Source organism: Condylura cristata, unplaced genomic scaffold, assembly GCF_000260355.1.
Source record: "Condylura cristata isolate star-nosed mole 26May11 unplaced genomic scaffold, ConCri1.0 scaffold00015, whole genome shotgun sequence".
In the NCBI taxonomy this organism is placed as follows: Eukaryota; Metazoa; Chordata; class Mammalia; order Eulipotyphla; family Talpidae; genus Condylura; species Condylura cristata.
The window spans coordinates 39746217-39763059 of record NW_004567116.1 but is presented as its reverse complement, the minus strand read 5'-3'; the positions used below and the strand labels follow the sequence as shown (position 1 = coordinate 39763059).

At 56.7% G+C, this 16843-nt stretch overlaps 1 protein-coding gene across 4 annotated transcripts in view; it reads left to right on the top strand.

The window, feature by feature from the left end:
• The window catches only part of GDPD5 (glycerophosphodiester phosphodiesterase domain containing 5), an 82958-nt gene extending 67070 nt beyond the window's left edge, over positions 1-15888 (top strand). For 2 of the 4 annotated variants that reach the window (XM_012725554.1, XM_012725553.1), the window contains 12 exons: positions 1247-1345; positions 1482-1575; positions 2020-2165; positions 6202-6284; positions 7328-7478; positions 8283-8501; positions 9460-9617; positions 9871-10018; positions 11078-11160; positions 11655-11669; positions 13565-13677; positions 14976-15888. In XM_012725554.1, coding sequence (XP_012581008.1) covers positions 1247-1345; positions 1482-1575; positions 2020-2165; positions 6202-6284; positions 7328-7478; positions 8283-8501; positions 9460-9617; positions 9871-10018; positions 11078-11160; positions 11655-11669; positions 13565-13677; positions 14976-15118 — 1452 coding nt within the window. In that variant the 3' untranslated portion in view covers positions 15119-15888. The remainder of the gene's footprint in view (positions 1-1246; positions 1346-1481; positions 1576-2019; positions 2166-6201; positions 6285-7327; positions 7479-8282; positions 8502-9459; positions 9618-9870; positions 10019-11077; positions 11161-11654; positions 11670-13564; positions 13678-14975) is intronic. The other 2 variants (XM_012725555.1, XM_012725556.1) reach the window with 2 other exon arrangements.
• The last annotated feature ends 955 nt before the right edge of the window (positions 15889-16843 follow it).

Below are 16843 nucleotides of genomic sequence, written 5' to 3'. Positions count from 1 at the left end.
TTTTTCTCTCAAGGGTTTGGACCTGTCATCTGTCATCTCTTTTTATGGCCCTGGGTTTTGTATCAGGCTTGGAAGTCTTTGCCACTCTATGGTTATCAGTCATTTCTCTCTGCTATCACTTGGTAATTATATGTTTCTACATTTTTTTAAACATTTAAAAAAATCTTTTGGTAAGTTATTTTAGGGGCATAGTGTGATAGCGCTGTGCTCTTTTTTGATGATGCCCCAGTGTTTCTGACTCTGTAGAATGAGCCCTTTTTCCTCACTAATCTGAGATGCTTCTTCTATCATAGAATTTTTTATATATTTAGTACTATTTCTGAAATTTTTATTTATCTCATTTATCTCTCTAGCCTTATACTGGTACCACGTTTAATGCTACAATTTTTACTGTTTTAATCATGATCTGGTCTTTTTTTGTTTGTTTGTTTTAAGGATTTATTTATCTAGGGTACAGGTGCAGGGGTTGAGAGGATTCACCAGAGTTAGAGTGGGGAAAAGAACAAGTAGATTAACTGAAACACACTGCTGAGGGGAGCAGCGGGCAAGGCAGGAGAGGTCTGCTGTGCCATGTGGGTCAGCTCCCTACTCGGGGATCGACCTATGTGCTGCAGTGGCTGCAGATTTCTTCATAGTGCTGTGCTTCACCCCTTGAGCTACCAGGATCTTTCTTTGGAGAGTCTCTGCCGCTCCCACCCCTCCCCACCCTCCCAAGGCCTGAGTATGGTAGGTTGGAAAAAGCCCCGCACAGACTGAAAGAAAGCCAGGCAGAGCAACCAATGGAGGCTGGCGCTGGAGTGGGGAGTTGCCCACGTGGAGCTGGGAGGGAGTCTTTTATAGCAGGCTGGGTACTTTGATGGGTCCAGGTGTCCATTTGGGGACTTCCCCTTCTCCCCAACCCTCTCAAAGCCCCTGTTTCCCAGAAACCCATCCTAGTGGGTCCTCCAGGAGACAGTCCAAGGCCCCCGGAGGTAGAGATGCTTAAACGGTGCTTGGGTTTTATGGGAACAGGAGGCATTTCCCGATGCCCCTTCCTGCATCTCCCCAGCCCAGCATCCGCCTCCACTGGTTGCTCTGCCTGGCTTTCTTTCAGTCTGTGCAGGGCTTTTCCTTCCTATCTGCCCCGCTCATAGTCTCTGCTGCCCCATCCATCTTCCCCCCAGCCTCAGTCCCCCTCTCAGACATGCTGGGGCTGCTCAGATTGTTCAGGCCCTGACCCTCTGCCTGCTGGCTTTTCCCCTCCCAGATTGGGCTGGTGGTCATCCTGGTGGCCACGGTGGTGGCCATGTCGGCCGTGGCCCAGCTGTGGGAGGACGAGTGGGAGGTGCTGCTGATCTCTCTGCAGGTAAGTGGGGTTTCCTCCCTTCAAACCGGAGGCAGAGCTGCCTGGCCCATGGCTAGAGAGAAGCCACTGGGACTTTGGTGACCAGTGCGCCTAGCATGCTGGGAGTCAGTGGCCCCGTGGCCCCTTCTCACACCAGGGCACAGCGCCATTCCTGCACATGGGGGCCCTGGTCACCATCACCGCGCTCTCCTGGATCATAGCAGGACAGTTCGCCCGCATGGAGAGGTCCTGTGAGTACGACCGGGTGGGACCTTCTCCCCCGGGCCTTCCAGGGACCAAGGCCAGCTTGTCCTGCCCTCACCTGCATGTCACCTGGGTGGCCAAGGGCCAAAGTGGGGCTCTCGCTCTCGGTATGTGTGTGTGTGTGTGGAGGGAGGGGGCTGGGTTTCTGAGTCAAATGACTGGAAGATTCCATGGAGGGTATTCTTCTCTAAGAAGCAGCCCTGCTGAATCTCTATCTGTGTGTATGTGTGAGCTAGAGGCCCAGCTGATCCTGCCCAGAATGATTGAGGGATATCCTGGGTGGCCTGAGGGTCCCCTCAGATTGTCTGAACCCTGACAGGTAGAGGGAAGAGGGGTTCACTTTCCCTCCTCAGCCGACCTAGGGCTCACAGGGTGGGGAGTCTGGGAATGGAAAGGCTTCCCCAGGCAGCGCTCACACCCTGTGTCTGCAGCCTCCCAGATGGCCCTTCTCTGTGCCTTCTTCGCTGTGGTGTTTGCCCTCTACCTGGCCCCTCTCACCTTCTCCTCTCCCTGCATCATGGAGAAAAAGGACCTGGGCCCCAAGCCCACCCTCATCGGCCACCGTGGAGCCCCCATGGTGAGTGCTATCAGAGGATCCCCACAGACCCTGGGGAGGGGGTGGCCAGAGCTGCCATACGGAGGGGGGGGGTGGCCAAAGATCTGAGGGGGAGGGCTGTGTAGGGAAATAGGTATAGATGGAATAATTGTAACATAATTATAGCAACAATTTTTTTAGCCCCTGTTGGGGAGTATATAGGAAGGGTTGATGAAAAGGCCAGATGAAAAAATTTGGATGGCTCAAATCTGGAAAAGTCCTGAAAGCATCTTAGTAAAAATTTTAACTATTTTTTTTAAAGATTTATTTATTGGTGCATTCAGAACTGGGGTACAGGCCAGAGGTGCAGGGGCAGTGAGAGGCCTCACCAGAGACATAATGGGGAGCAGAACAGGCAGATTGATGAAGTACACTGCTGAGGGCAGCAGCAGGTGGGTCAGGAGAGGTCTGCTGCACCATGTGGTCACCTCCGGGGCAGGTGGGAATTGAACTCATGCTGAATTGGCTTTAGCTTCTTAGTGCTGTGCTTTAACCAGCCGCACCACCAGGGAGGGCCCAAAAGTTTTAACTTTTATCCTGGAGACCGAGGAAAGACATAGGTGAGCACATGTCAGGCCAGGGCCAAAAACTGCTGGGCTCTGGGTTAAGAAGATTCAGAAGAGACATGCAGCATATAGGCAGGATGTGTGAGTCCATTGCTAAGGGGAAGGCAGTTGCAGGGGGGTTGGGGAGGGAGGAAGGAGTCGTGGATGCTGCTCCTGCTTCACCTCCACACCTGTGAGCCCGAGGCTGACTTTCTGATGAGACGGCAGCGCCCTCCCTTGACAGCTGTGGGAACCACAGAAGATGGGCCGGTCCCCATCTTCTTTTGCTTGGTTTCCTCACTTTGTGCCTTGGGGTCATGAGAAAGCTGCTCTGGAGGGTCAACTGAAGTTAATGTGTCTGCAGTACCCAGCTGTGAGCCTGGCACACAGGGAGTAATCGGTAGGCATTCCTGGTATCCGGGCAGCCCCTGGAGCGGCTTCCTCCCCCAGGAACGCTCCAAGTTTGGCTCTCATGGGGCAGTGCCACTGTCCTCCTGATGGGGGCGTGTGGGGCTCCGTGAAAGCTTGCCCTTGGTTGTCACAGACAGGAGGGCTGCCTTGTGGTGTCACGTGCTGAATCTCAGGGGAGTCAAGGGGGGACTACAGAGTAAATGCTTAAAAAGAAGGCGTCAAATCTGACAGGGCTGTGAGTCACTCCGCAGGCCCTTCCCTGCCCGCGGTGACCTCATGGTGCCCAGCTTCGAGCTGAGTCTGAGGCCTGTGCCCTGAGCTGCGAGCTGGTGCCCTCCCATCACACCCCATGCTGGCCGTGGCCTCCTGGATGCACCCAGTGGGGAAAGACTGTGGGTCAGACAGATCTGGGCCTGGGGTGATTGACACCCACCCCCTCGGAGTCTGATGTAAGGAAGTTTAGAAAGCAGCCTTCTCAGGGGGGTGGCCCACGACTGTAGCCCCTCTCCCTCCAGGGCCCAGATTGCCCACACCTCCCCTGGAGTGAGGGGGACCCAGCCGGGACTGGTTTTTAGTAGCAAACTTCCAAATACTCACAGAAGTGGAAAGAATAGTGTAATGCAGTTCATGCTGGTAAATCCAGCACCACTGTAACATTTCTCAATGCTTTGGCCCTTCTTATTTCATCTATCTCCCTATTTTCTTTTTTTCCGCTCTAATATTTTATTTATTTATTTTTCAACATTTATTTCATTTTTTTTTTAAGATTTTTACTTATTTATGAATACCAGAACTGGGGTACAAGTCAGGGGTACAGGGGCGGTGAGAAGCTTCACCAGAGACAGAGTGGGAAGCAAAACAGGCCGACTGATGAAGTACACTGCTCAGGGGAGCAGTGGATGGATCAGGGGAGGTCTGCTGCGCCATGTGGATCAGTTCCTTGGCCTGTTCCGCTCCTGTTGCAGTGGCTGTGGATAGCTTCACGGTGCTGTGCTTTAACTCCTTGCGCCACCACAAAGTCCCTTCTCGAGTATCTTAAAGCAAATCCAAACCATTACGTCTTTTTACCATCCATACTTCAGGGTGTACCTTTAATGCAGAGTTCAATCCCTGGCCAGGGAGCTGACCCACATGGCACAGCAGACCTCTCCTGTCTCCCCACTGACCCCCTTAGCAGTATATTTCACTCGATCTGTCCTGTTCCCCACTGTCTCTGGTAAATCCTCTCATGCCTCACACCTCTGGCCTGTACCCCAGTTCTTCTATGCAAAATAAATAAATAAATAATTTTTTTAAGAGGAAAATGAAGTCAGTTTAAAAAATATGTCTTTCAGAGTTGAGTTGTTAAAGGCACACACTTTGTATCTGGTTGACATCTAAGTATATATTCATCTGTAAGTGCCCCCTTCTTTCTTTCTGTGTGCTCTTTATGTGTTGAGGTAGCTGAGTCATCTGTCCTGTAGACTTTCCCATGTGGTACATCTGACATTCTCGTGTGGTTTCTGAGGGACGGACATGGGGGTCTGACACAAGCCCTCTCTGTTATTGTGTTTACATGTATATCTCCAGGGAAACCCCCATTGGGACTTTTTGTGTTTCCAAGTGGGTCAGCGAGGGCCAGGCTTCTATACCTCTTTCTCCAAGAGGCCAGCGCTTAACCTAAAAGCCTCCAAAGAGAGGCTTTTAAAACAAAACCCCTTCCCCAGTTTTTGTGTGCCCCACCCCCTCAGTGGTCCTCACAGCACCTGCTACGCCCCTTCGCCTCCCCAAGGTCTGCCTTCTGTCGGCCCAGCCCACATAGGAGGGGAGTGGCCGTCGGCACCTCTTGAGCGGTCACTCGGTCAGGTCACTCGTGGAAGGCAAGGTTGGTCGGAATGTAACTGAATACTGCTCTGCTGGGAGACAGGAAGCAAATTCTCCAAGGCTGCTCTGCTCTGGGGAGAGGAAAGAAAGGAACTAAATTCACAGAGATACCAGTGTGTGTTATGTCACCCGTGAGCATGAACGTGGTAACATTCGCTCACGTTATGGCTAAGAAACTGAAGTTCTGGAAAGTGAGTGAGGGGATGGCCAGGTGGTTACTGGGAAGTGGAATTGCTCCTTCTCAGCAACAAGGCCAACACAGCCAGAGGGAGAGAAGAAGGTAATGAGTGAGGTTGTGTGGGGCTGACTTGGGCTTGTGAAGCTTGGGCACCTCACAGGGCACTGCCCACAGCTCCCCGTCCCTGTCTTCCACCCTCCAAGTGCCAGCACTAGCCCAATCTTCGATGTGGTGCTGACCTCCAGTGGCAACAAAGGGTATGACAGGACTCAAGACTGAGGGTGTAGAACCCCAATCCTCCCAACTGGGAGGACCCTCAGACAACAACAAAATATACAGCTCTACAAGGGGCAAGTGGGAAAAACTGAGGTTCACAGGAGTCGTGGTTTCACCAAGGCCACATGGCTAGATGATGTTGCCATTCTGGTCTGCTGGTATTCATCTACAGGGTAAACAGTTATCGTTATAATCACTTTCTGCACAATAGGCAGCATGCTTAAGGGCTTTTACCCCACGAATCCAGGAGATAGCCTTTCGTGTCTCTATAGATGAGAAACCCACTGAAACTATGTCATCCCGTCTACCATCTCCTCAGCCTCAGGGGGTCCCACTGGAATAGAGTGCACAGCCAGCCCAGCCCAGGAGGGCCAGGCAGGCAGAGGAGTGCAGAAAGCCCTCCACCTCCGGAACCCAGCCTGGGCCTGATGCTACAGCGACTGTTGCTCCTGCTTATGAAGTGCTAGCGATATGTCAGGCATTTATATGTGTCGGCACTGACTCCTCCTGTCTCCCCAAACCCCCAAACCTGTGAGGCGGCCATAATTGAACAGATGAAGAAACCGAGCTTCAAGAAGCTGCACAGGTTGGGAGGTGGGGGGAGACCCACACAGCTACTGCTTAGAAGAGTCAGAATTCAAACTGCACCTGTCCCAGCCTCCCAAAACAGAAGGTTCTCCATTGGCTGGTGAGGGGCACATCAGCTAAGTGTCAGCCCTCCCCTTACCATCCCCTGTCTCCCCAGCTGGCCCCAGAGCACACGCTGATGTCCTTCCGGAAGGCCCTAGAGCAGAAGTTGTATGGGCTCCAAGCTGACGTCACTATCAGGTACTTGTGGGGGGTGGGATGCCAACCTTCTCCCCCCCACCCCCACCCCCTCATCGAACTCCCCCGCTGCACCTGCACCTGGGGCTCGGATCATCCACAGTAGGTCAAATGCATAATAAATGCAAATAAATCAGAGCCAGACTCCAGGATATAAAAGAGAAGCGAGCAGATGCTCTTAGTTCAAGTGGTTGGGGGGGCGGCGGGGAGAACGGGAGGCAGCAAAGAAGGGAGGTCTGGACTCCTGCCACAGAGCCACTTGACGGAAAGACCAGATCTCCGTGGCTCAGCAAGATGGTGCTCAGACTGGCCACGAGTGAAAGTCTCAGCTGCAGGGCCATGTGTTCACTGGTCTGTCATTCATATTTGCAAAGCCACTCATCAGTGAGGAGCACATTTTCTACATGTAGATGTGAGCACATGTCCGTATGAAGGGCAGGAAGCACCTACGCCGTCTCCTAGCACTATCTCTGAGAAGGTGGGGGGCCAGAATGGGGGCCTACAGTGCACCGGCCGTACTCAACGCGTGCACACGAGGACACCGACTCCCGCAGACGTCACAGAATTGTGGATTTATCAAAACTCTCTAGCAGATGGTGTAAAGTGCCTTGAGGGATTAATTGGCAGGGTGCCTTTTCCTGTTTCCCCCATATGGGCTATTGGTGGCCCCAGTGGTGCAAATCAGGACAGTGGGGCTGGGATGGAGGTGGCCTCACAGGGCCTGGGTTCTCAGCCAGGTGCCATTATCTGACTCGTGGGCCTTGTGCTGGGCACGCCCCTCTCCCGGCCTCAGTCGGCCCACTGGTAGGAACCACCTTCCCCATGCAGAGAATAGGCTCAGCTCTCCCTCCTCAGCCGGCAAAAGGGAGTCCCCCACCAGCCCCGCCCCTGTCCTGTGCAGACGGGGCTGCGGGGCTGCGGGGCTGCGGCCCCAAGGGGCAGCCTGCCTGCCTGTGTGTGTTTGGGGGAGACGAGTGGGGGGAGGGGCATTGTTGGCCTGCAGGGCGGGACCCCGGGTGGGCCGTGACTGGGGCGCCCTCTCGCAGCCTGGACGGCGTGCCTTTCCTCATGCATGACATCACCCTGCGACGCACCACCAACGTGGAGGAGGAGTTCCCGGAGCTGGCGCGGAGGCCAGCCTCCATGCTCAACTGGACCATCCTGCAGAGGCTCAACGCCGGCCAGTGGTTCCTGAAGGTGTGGCCACCCCCGCCCCAGTCTAGGCATGGAAAGCGGGGCAGGGACCTGAGGGCTGGCCCTGGGCTCAGGGGACCCCTACTAGAGCCTACTAGACTCTGCCAGGCTGGTTGGGGCCCCCTGGGCCTCCGGCCACTGCAGCTTGGACATCATGGTTGTCACTGCTTGTTCTGGCTCTGTCTCCCCCATCAGAGAAGCTGATGGTGATGACTGTAGTAAATAGTGAAGAAAAAATGTTTTAAGATTTATTTATGCTTACAGAATTGGGTTACAAGCCAGAGGTGTGGTGGGTGAGAGGCTTCATCAGAGTCAGAGTGGGGAGCGGAACAGGCAGACTGACAAAGTACACTGCTGAAGGGCGTGTCAGGAGAGGTCTGTCACACGTTGTGGGTCGGCTCCCTGGCTGGGGATTGAATTCGTGCTGCAGGGGCTTCGGAGAGCTTCATAATGCTGTGCTTTAACCCATTGCGTCACCAGGGAGAGCCCTGTAAATAGTTAAAATTTTAAACACTGTTAAACCTCCAGAGGGACAGTGGTTCTCTGATGTGAAATGCTACAGGAGAACTGCTCGGGCCTAGAAGATACTCCAAGCAAACAATCCTTTGGGCAAGCAGCGTGTGGCATAGAGAAGTGAGGGTTGGGGTCGCTGAGCCCCACAGGCCCACTGCCAGCCACTTGCCTGACGTGCACACACGCGCTGGCACACACTGGCAGCACAGCAGCCTTCACACTCCACTGCCAGGAAGGCCCGGGAGTGGCCGGAAGGATGGTACACAGTCTTGTGTGTGTCCCCATCTCTGCCAGACCGACCCCTTCTGGACGGCCAGCTCCCTGTCACCCTCCGACCACAGGGAGGCCCAGAACCAGTCCATCTGCAGCCTAGCAGAGCTCCTGGAGCTGGCCAAGGGCAATGCCACCCTGCTGCTCAACCTGCAAGAACCCCCCTGGGAACACCCCTTCCACGGCAGCTTCCTCAACATCACACTGGAGGCCTTGCTGCACTCAGGCTTCCCCCAGCACCAGGTGAGGCTCCCAGTGCACCCCCAGGGGAACCCCTGCCTGGCTGGGGTCCTGCTTCAGCTTAAACTCCCTGTCCCTCTCCAGACCTCCACTGCCACACTTGTAAAGTGGGGGTGTCGGCCGACCTCAACCTGTTGGTTGCTGACACCAACGGGTGACAGCACCCCCTCATGGCTGCTGACCACATACAGGGACTGGCGTGGGACTGTCAGTCTCGAGGGGAGGCTTCCCGAGATGTTGCAACCAAGTCGTCCCCCAAAGATGATTATTCCAATGAGGTTCTCACTACGTGTCAGATCTCAACATTTTTAAAAAATGTGTTAATTTATATATCTAATCACATTATTGTGCATTTTAAAACAATGTTTATTTCCTCCCTCCCCCAATTTGTCCATGCGTCATCACCACTGTCCCCACCTTCTTCCCTTCCTTCATTCCATCCCCCCCCCCTCTATAGAATAGCTCTGGTTTATGACTGTTTATTTTTGTTTTGTTGTGTTTTGTATTGTAATAACAGTACACTTCCCCCCGCCCCATGTCTTATATTCCTCCTATAAATGAAACTATTTGATTTTTTTTTCCTTCTGACTTAGTTCATTGAGCATAATCCCTTCGAGCTCTAGCCACGTTGCTGCGAATAGCATGAGTTTGTCTTTTTTGATCGTATGACCCAGCAGTTCCACTCCTAGGGATCTACCCAAAGGACACAGAAACATTCATTCAAGAAGAAACCTGCTCCCCTATGTTTATTGCAGTGCTGTTTACAATTAGCTAAGATATAGAAACAACCCAAATGTCCAAAATTAGATGACTGGATCAAGATGTGGCATAGATACATGATGGAATACTACTCAGCAATCAAAAAGGTCTCCGCTTTTAACTCCTGCAGGCGTTGAAGGGCAGACACCCTAACCCCATTTTACACAAGACAGATCTGAGCCCGCTCCCTCTCTGCCCGCAGGTCATGTGGCTGCCCAGCAGGCAGAGGCCCTTTGTGCAGAAGATGGCTCCTGGCTTCCAACAGACCTCAGGCTCCAAGGAGGAGGCCACCAGCCTGCGTAGAGACCACATTCAGTGGCTGAACCTGCGCTACACTCAGGTGTCGCGCCAGGAGCTCAGGTGCCCACCCCGCCCCGCCCAGGCTCACCCAGAGGCTGACTGAGATCCTGCCGGCGAAGGGCTGGACGCTCAGGGTTTGAAGCCAAGAGGTTGAAAACACCTGGCAGACCAGGGAGCAGGGCCCTTCCAGGGACAACTGGACAGTTGTGGGGATGGCACAAGGTCGCAAAGGGGTCGGGTTGTCTGGGCTCCCCACTCTGGGCCCAGAGGCACCCTGTCCTCAGGCTGACCAGCCTGGCCCCCCGCCCCACAGGGACTACGCATCCTGGAACCTGAGTGTGAACCTCTACACGGTCAACACGCCGTGGCTCTTCTCCCTGCTGTGGTGCGCGGGGGTCCGGTCTGTCACCTCCGACAACTCCCACACCCTGTCCCAGGTGCCTTCCCCACTCTGGATCCTGGTGAGTGGAGACTTGGGGGGAGGGGCAGAGGACACCTCTGGAGTGGCAGGGAGCTGCCCCAATCACTCTTGGTCTCTCTCTGGTGTGGCCCCAGGGGTGGGGGAAGCACAGAGTGGGGGTTCAAGCTTGAGGCAGATTTTCGTGGCCTGTGGGGTCCACACAGAGGTGCTGGAGGCCAGAGGAACCTGGGTCTGGCCAAAGAGAACTGAATACCTACTCGGCTTTTGAGGGTTGGGGGCTATTGTATCTTGTTTTAAAGGGAGGGAAGTCACTGGGAGAGGGCATCGGAGAGCGCATTCAAGTCGGCTGGTGCATACAGCCAGTAATACATTTTCAGTTGTCCCAGCACAGGCCTGAGTGCAGCCCCAGCCTGCACTGCAAAGCTTGGGGAGCCTTTTCCCTCCATCCTGGGCTCCCACTGCCACCTCCCTGAGGCCCAGACAGGCAGTTGGAGGGTTTCCTTGCAGGCAACAGCATGCCAGGGTTAGTCAATCACTCTAGATTATGGATGGGAAGTTCCGTCCATCCACCAGCCCATTGTCCTTAAAAACCTCCAGTGATGAGCACCCTCAAATTTCCAGATCACAGTAGCTGACCAACAGCATGAAGTGCCCCTTAGCCCAGCCTGTCCCCTCCCCGCAGCCAACCTGAGATGGAGGCAGCCTGACTACAAAGCGGGCCCTGCCCCCTCTCCCCCAGCCCTGGAGGGTTCCCCGAGACCCTGTCCCTACACTGCCACAGCACTCTTCACCCCACATGGGCCCACACTCCCTCACACACACCCTCACAGTCCCCAATCTGCCTCCCATCCAGCTCTTTGCTCTGAGCCCCTGGGGTGCACAGCCCCCGGGCCTATAACACCCACCAGACCCTCTTACCTTACCTGTGCACTTACTCGCCAAGCCAGGCCCTCCATGGCCACAGCCCGCTCTCACGGCTCAGCCCCTCCAGACCCTCCCCTCCTCAGTGGTAACAGGGGTGCCCCTGCCCCTGGGCCCCTCTGGAGCCCTAATCTGTTCTGGCCTGACTGGAAGCTGGCCTCGGGCCATCTGTCCACAGCCCCCGGACGAGTACTGTCTCATGTGGGTCACCGCTGACCTGATCTCCTTCACCCTCATCGTCGGCATCTTCGTGTTCCAGAAGTGAGTAGGCTTCTCACCACCTTCCGCAGACTTCCCCGCCCCAGCCAGGTGAAAGTATCCTGAGCCCTGGGCCAGAGAAGGCCCGACAGTCACCCTGTGCAGGGGAGGAGGGGTCTCCCTCTGGCCCTGGCCCATCCTCAGCCAGAGCCGGGTGGCTTTTGCAAGCAGCACCCAAACCAGGAGCCCAGAGCCGAGCTCTGCGCTGATGCGCAGTGTGGACTTGGCGAGTTCCGGCCCCGCTCCGAGCTTGTCCCCTCACCTGCTCGCGTGGCACCGGCGCCCTTTAGCACTCAGCACCGGTCAAGCCCCAGCCCCGCCCCTGGCCACAGTGGGCACGGTGGGGAGGTGGGGTCGGTCCAGGGGAGGGTGTCGGCCAGCCAGGAACTGACTGGGCTTTATTCTCACTGACTTCTCTCTCTGCCCATTCCGCTCTGATCCGGCATGTCCCTCCTCTCTCCCCCTGCCCCTCTCTGCTGCACTCTGGCATCTCACAGCTATCACTTGATCAGGTAATTCTGGTGTGGTCTCCCTCCTTCTCCTCCTGTTCCTTTCTCTCCTTCTTCCTTGCCACCCCCTTCTCCAGTTCCGTTTGAAATCCTGCTGCGCAGCCTGGCTCAGGCTCCTTCACTGGGCACCTTCCCAGACACCGCCCGCCTGAAGCTTCCTCCCTTCCCTGCGCCCATCACGCCCCCTGGGCACCCCCCCCCTCCTGCTGTTTCTGTGGATGGGGAGCCAGCTTTTCCTTGCAGGTTGCTGACCTGACCTCTCTGCACTAAAGCCTCTCCCCTAGGATTGGGGGCCTACAGGGACACCCCTCCCCTTCCCCTCTCCCATCACTCACTGTTTACCTTTCTTGGTTTCTCATTTTCTGTCCCTGAGTCCCGCCCGGCCCCTGCTCTGTCCTCACAGCCTGCCCTGCTTTCTCCTGGGAGGGCCCCACAGTGGTTAAGCATCCTGTCTTAGATGTGCCTGGCTGCAGAGACCCTGGCCCACACTTTCCTTGCAGATTTACAGTTAATTTCCAAGATGAAGTTGAGGTTTGAAGGATCCAGTTCCTCTTGGTCCAGTTCCTTTAGCTCTCCTGGATCAAGCAGCTTCCCTGAGTAGCTTTTAGGGAAAACTGTGTTCTCTGACTGGGGACCCGAGCCCAGCAGGAGGACATGTCCCCACACGTGCCGCCTGTGTAGGAGTCGGGCCCTGTGTACAGACCCAGGGTGCCGGGAGGCCCCAGGAAGACCCAGGTGCTACCGCAGAGAGGGTGAGCCCGCCCCACACCGGCACTGTCGCTGTCTCCCTGGGGTCAGGGCAGGCCTGGTGGAGGCGTGGGCCCTGGCGAGCACTGCCTCGTGAGCCCATCCGTCCACTCACTGGTTAAACAGAACTGTGGGTACCTGCACAGCAGGCCCTGAGCCCTGAGGTCGGTGTTGGTGACACAGTAGTAAATAAGACGCCCAGGCGACATCCTCAAGGACGTGTAGGGTGGACAGCCAGCCAGCGCACAGGCTGCCTCCCCGCCTTCTGCCTGCCCTTGTCTGTCTGCCCTGCTCACCCACCCTTCTGTCTGTCCATCAGTCCCTCTCTGCTGCGCTGACCCCATCTGGAGGCCGTTGATTTTCTCCTGGAGTCTGGGCTCCCTCCAGCCACCGCAGCAAGGCTCCGTGCCCTGGGGGTTGGGTTCTTGTTTCTGAGCTGACCTGTTTCTCTTGGTGGGAGGGGGAGTGGGGGCCAGAATCCTTCTGTCCAGGTCCATCTAACTGCCAAGACCAGATGTTCGGGGCTAGTTCAGAGAAGCCACACAGCACAGGGCCACTCTTCCTGGCACTGCAGGCCCTGTGCTGTCTCACTCTCAGCCTCCTACGTTCATTTTACACCCCCTTGCTCCTGCTCAGCCATCAGAGGGGTTATCACCCCAGCCTGACCCTCCCACTAGGCGGTATGGACCCCACGCCTCTGGGGCTGTTGGAACAGAGCAGCAGCCAGCCTCGCACGACACCCTGGCCTCTGAACCTGTGAGACCACTTCTGAGCAAAGCGCACACATGCTCACGGCTCCCTTCGCCTTCCTGCTTTCCTTCACCTCCTCTCTGGGGATCCCCCTGGCTTTGCTCAGCCTGCTCATGCTGGTGGAGCTGTGGGTAACAATCAGCCGGGGCCCCCTGAGATTGGTGTTTACCCCAGGGTAGGTTTGTCTCATCCAAAGGGAGCCAAAATCAGGGGTACCTTAGAACCAACCCAAAGCACCTTCCTGGACGAGGGGAGCTGATTTAAGACTCCGGAGGTAAGAGGGAGGCAAGAGAGCCCTGCTGGGAGCCTGTACAGTCAGAGTCAGGCTCTGGAAGCGGCAGGATGCCCGCGCCCAGGCACAGGAGGGGAAGGACCTGATGCCCACGGGGCCATCTCTGCAGGTGGCGCCTGGGTGGCATACGGAGCTACAACCCTGAGCAGATCATGCTGAGCGCCGCCGTGCGCCGGACCAGCCGGGACGTCAGCATCATGAAGGAGAAGCTCATCTTCTCAGGTGTGCAGCCTGCAGACAGGTTGAGGCTGGAGGCGGTCAGTTCTCTGCGCCCCACACATCGGCGTGTATGCAGTCACACACAGGAAGGGGCGTGAACAGATGTGGAACCCCCCAGCCCGCCGGGTGTAGAAACCTGCCCTGCTGCACGTGTAGCACAAGCCTAGAACCTAGTCAGTGTCAGTCCGTGGGTGGGGGAGGGTGCGTGCAGGTGAGGGGTCGGGGGAGGGAGTCAGCTCTGAAGGCCCAGCCCGCAGTCATGGTCACAGCTCTGTGGTGCAGTGAGGAAGGTCGGGGGCCCCGCTCTGCACGGAGAGCACGTAGTTGCTGTGGGGAGGGTGGGTCGGAGGGGCCGGGTGGGGGCTTCGCGTGCCGAGGGAAGGAGGGGCGCCCCAGGCAGCCAGCATCTGCTCACCCGGAGGGCGCACTGCTTGCTCGGGCCACTGGCTGGCTCTCCCTGAGATGCTGCCCTGAGCACGTTTTCAGGAGCTTGGGCTGCATTCCTGAAGCAGAGGAGGGTGGTGGGCAGGCTTGGGCTTGGCACCTGTGCAGGAGGGCTGTAACAAGTACTCTAAACAGAGGGCCCAAGCCACCGAAGCTTATTGTCTCACACTTCTAGAGGCTGGAAGACCAAAACCAAGGTGCGGGCAAGGCTGAGGGTGGGATCTGGTGCAGGACTCTCCCCTCGGCTGGTTGGTGGGCACCAGGTGTCCACAAGGCACTCTCCTAGCCACCCCTTTATGAGGACACCAGTCGTGTTAGGCCAAGGCTCACCTTGGCCTGATGACCTTATCTTAACCGGCTACACCTGTGGTGACCTCATTTCCTCAAGCCCTAGTCCTAGGAAGGGTTAGGTCTTAAGTGTAGGAATTTTGGCAGAAAAATAATTTAATCCCTAATGTGGAGGGTAGACTGGAGGGGGAAGCTGGAGGCAAGAAACCCAATAATTCAGACAATAGACGTAAGGAACAGAGAAGAAGATTCGAGAGTACTTAGGAGCCAGGGAGACCTGGATTCAAGTGCCAGCTCTACTCTGACTAGCCAGGCAAAAGGGAGCCACCACCTGGCCTCGGTCAGTGTCAGCCTGGTCTGTAAAATGGCCTGGCTCCTGCTCACAGGCATGGTAAGGGTCCGCTTGCCCAGAGGGGTGCCTAGGCCAGAAGGTTCAGCAGAAACAAAAGGGCATCTTGACCGCCAAGCTCAGTAGCAAACCCACACCCAGAAATGTCAGAGCCTCCGAGCCTGCCAGCCTTCCCTGACCCTTCTCCTGCCTCTCACACCTGCATCCTCTGGCCCCACAGAGATCAGCGATGGCATGGAGGTCTCTGACGAGCTCTCCGCATGCTCAGACAACAGTTACGACACGTACTCCAGTAGCACCACCGCCACCATGGGCCCCCGCAGGAGCGGTGCCAAGACCCTCACAGATCGAAGTGGGCCCTAGCCGAAGGTCTGTGTCTGTACTGACGTGGAACTGGGAACCCAGGAGAGCTGGCAGAAGTGCCTGGACTCGGAGTGCTCCGGGAGCTGGCTCCACGGCCTCCTCACGGGCCCCAGCCCCTTGTCAGCCATGGCCTCTCCTGAAGAGGCTCTCTGTCCTGAGGCCCAACTGGGCCTGGACTCCAGTCCCTCAGATGCCCCTGCAGGCCTGGGACTCCTTCTGAGAGAAGTATAGCCAGGGCCAGACTCTCCCACACTGACCTGGAAGCTGTGATGGGTTCCCGGCCCCTCTGGGCCCCTGTGGCCGTGGGGGTGTGGACGCCCTCCTGTGTCTGTCTTCCTGTCCATGCTGAGAGGCAGCTGGATTCTCCATTTTTATCCTGCCTCCAGGGCCTGGGCTGGGTCTTTGCCCCTGAAGCCCTGCTCTTAACGTCACGCAAAGCACAAGGAGCTCTGGCCCAGGAGGGAAGCTGCCAAGGTGGTGGGGACACTCCTCCCCAACCAGCCTCCCACCACTGCTGGCCCTTGCCCCAGGAGAGGGCCTCAGCCACATCCCCTGGGAGCAACTCAGGGCTGCCCTGTCCTGTGCCCAAGTGTCCCGCAGGGCTCTGAAGCAGAATGGCCCGGAAGCCAGCGGATCCACAGGCTGACACAACCTCAGGTCCCCATGGCGGTGGCCACAGGGCAGGCACCCCCTGAGAGAAGTGGTCAAGGGTGGGCGTGTGGAGGGAGCTGAACGGGCCTTGGTCAAAGTGATTAAAGCTGCCATCTTGACGTGTGTCATCCCTGAATTGTCAGTGGGAGGTTGGGGACAGCTTGCTGCAGTGGGATTCTGCTTTGAGATAAACCCAGACCCGTTTGAGAAACCATCTCAGAACAATGGAGAGTGGCCGGGTGGCTGAGCCCCACGCTGAATCACCATGGAGCCTGGGCTTCCTTGACAGCCGAGGGTGGGACCACTGTTCCTGTGTTGTGGAGGCACAGACTGTCCGGGAGAGGTGAGTGACATCCAAGGCCATGTGCTTAGACAGTCAGGCAGAACCAGGCTTGGGTCCGGAGTGTGTGTGCCCCTTCCATTACCGGCTGGGTCGGCACGGCAGTTGGGGAAAACTCGGGTCCATGTAGGACTCGGCAGTGGGATGAACAGGTCCTCCACAGACACGAGGTTTTCTGGGCTCCCTCCGCAGGGATGCCTCTCTGCCGCAGCAGGGATCTGACTGGCCTCTCAGGGCGCTGGACCTCACAGGAGGAGGTCCATTCCGAGCACAGTGCAGCCTCTGGCCATCAGTCAAAGGAGAGCCCCAGAGACAGGCAGGCCTGTAGCTCCCGTACTTGTCCTAAGGGTCTGCGTGGTCTTGGGTGTGTCTCAAGGGGCGAAGGGAAGGCTAAGTGCCAGCTCTAGCCTACATTAAATAAACATGGTACTCCTGGGAGCCAACGGCGTGGCTCTTCTCCAGACGGGGGCTCCCCCCATTAATCTCCAGGGCTGGCCCTCAGGGATTCATAAGGACTCTCACCCTACTCCGCAGCCCCACGGAACATCTGGCAAGCACTCCCCTGTCCCCCCACCCGGGGCAGACATTGGCTCCGCCTCTCCCTGGCATGAAGGAGTATGAGACCTGAAACAGCTGGGGCAGGCGTGGAGCACGCTGACCTAGCCAGGCGCCCCCATGAGCCTCCTCTCCAGCCTGTGGCAGGTGCACCAAGAAAAGTGGACTTGACCTCTCTT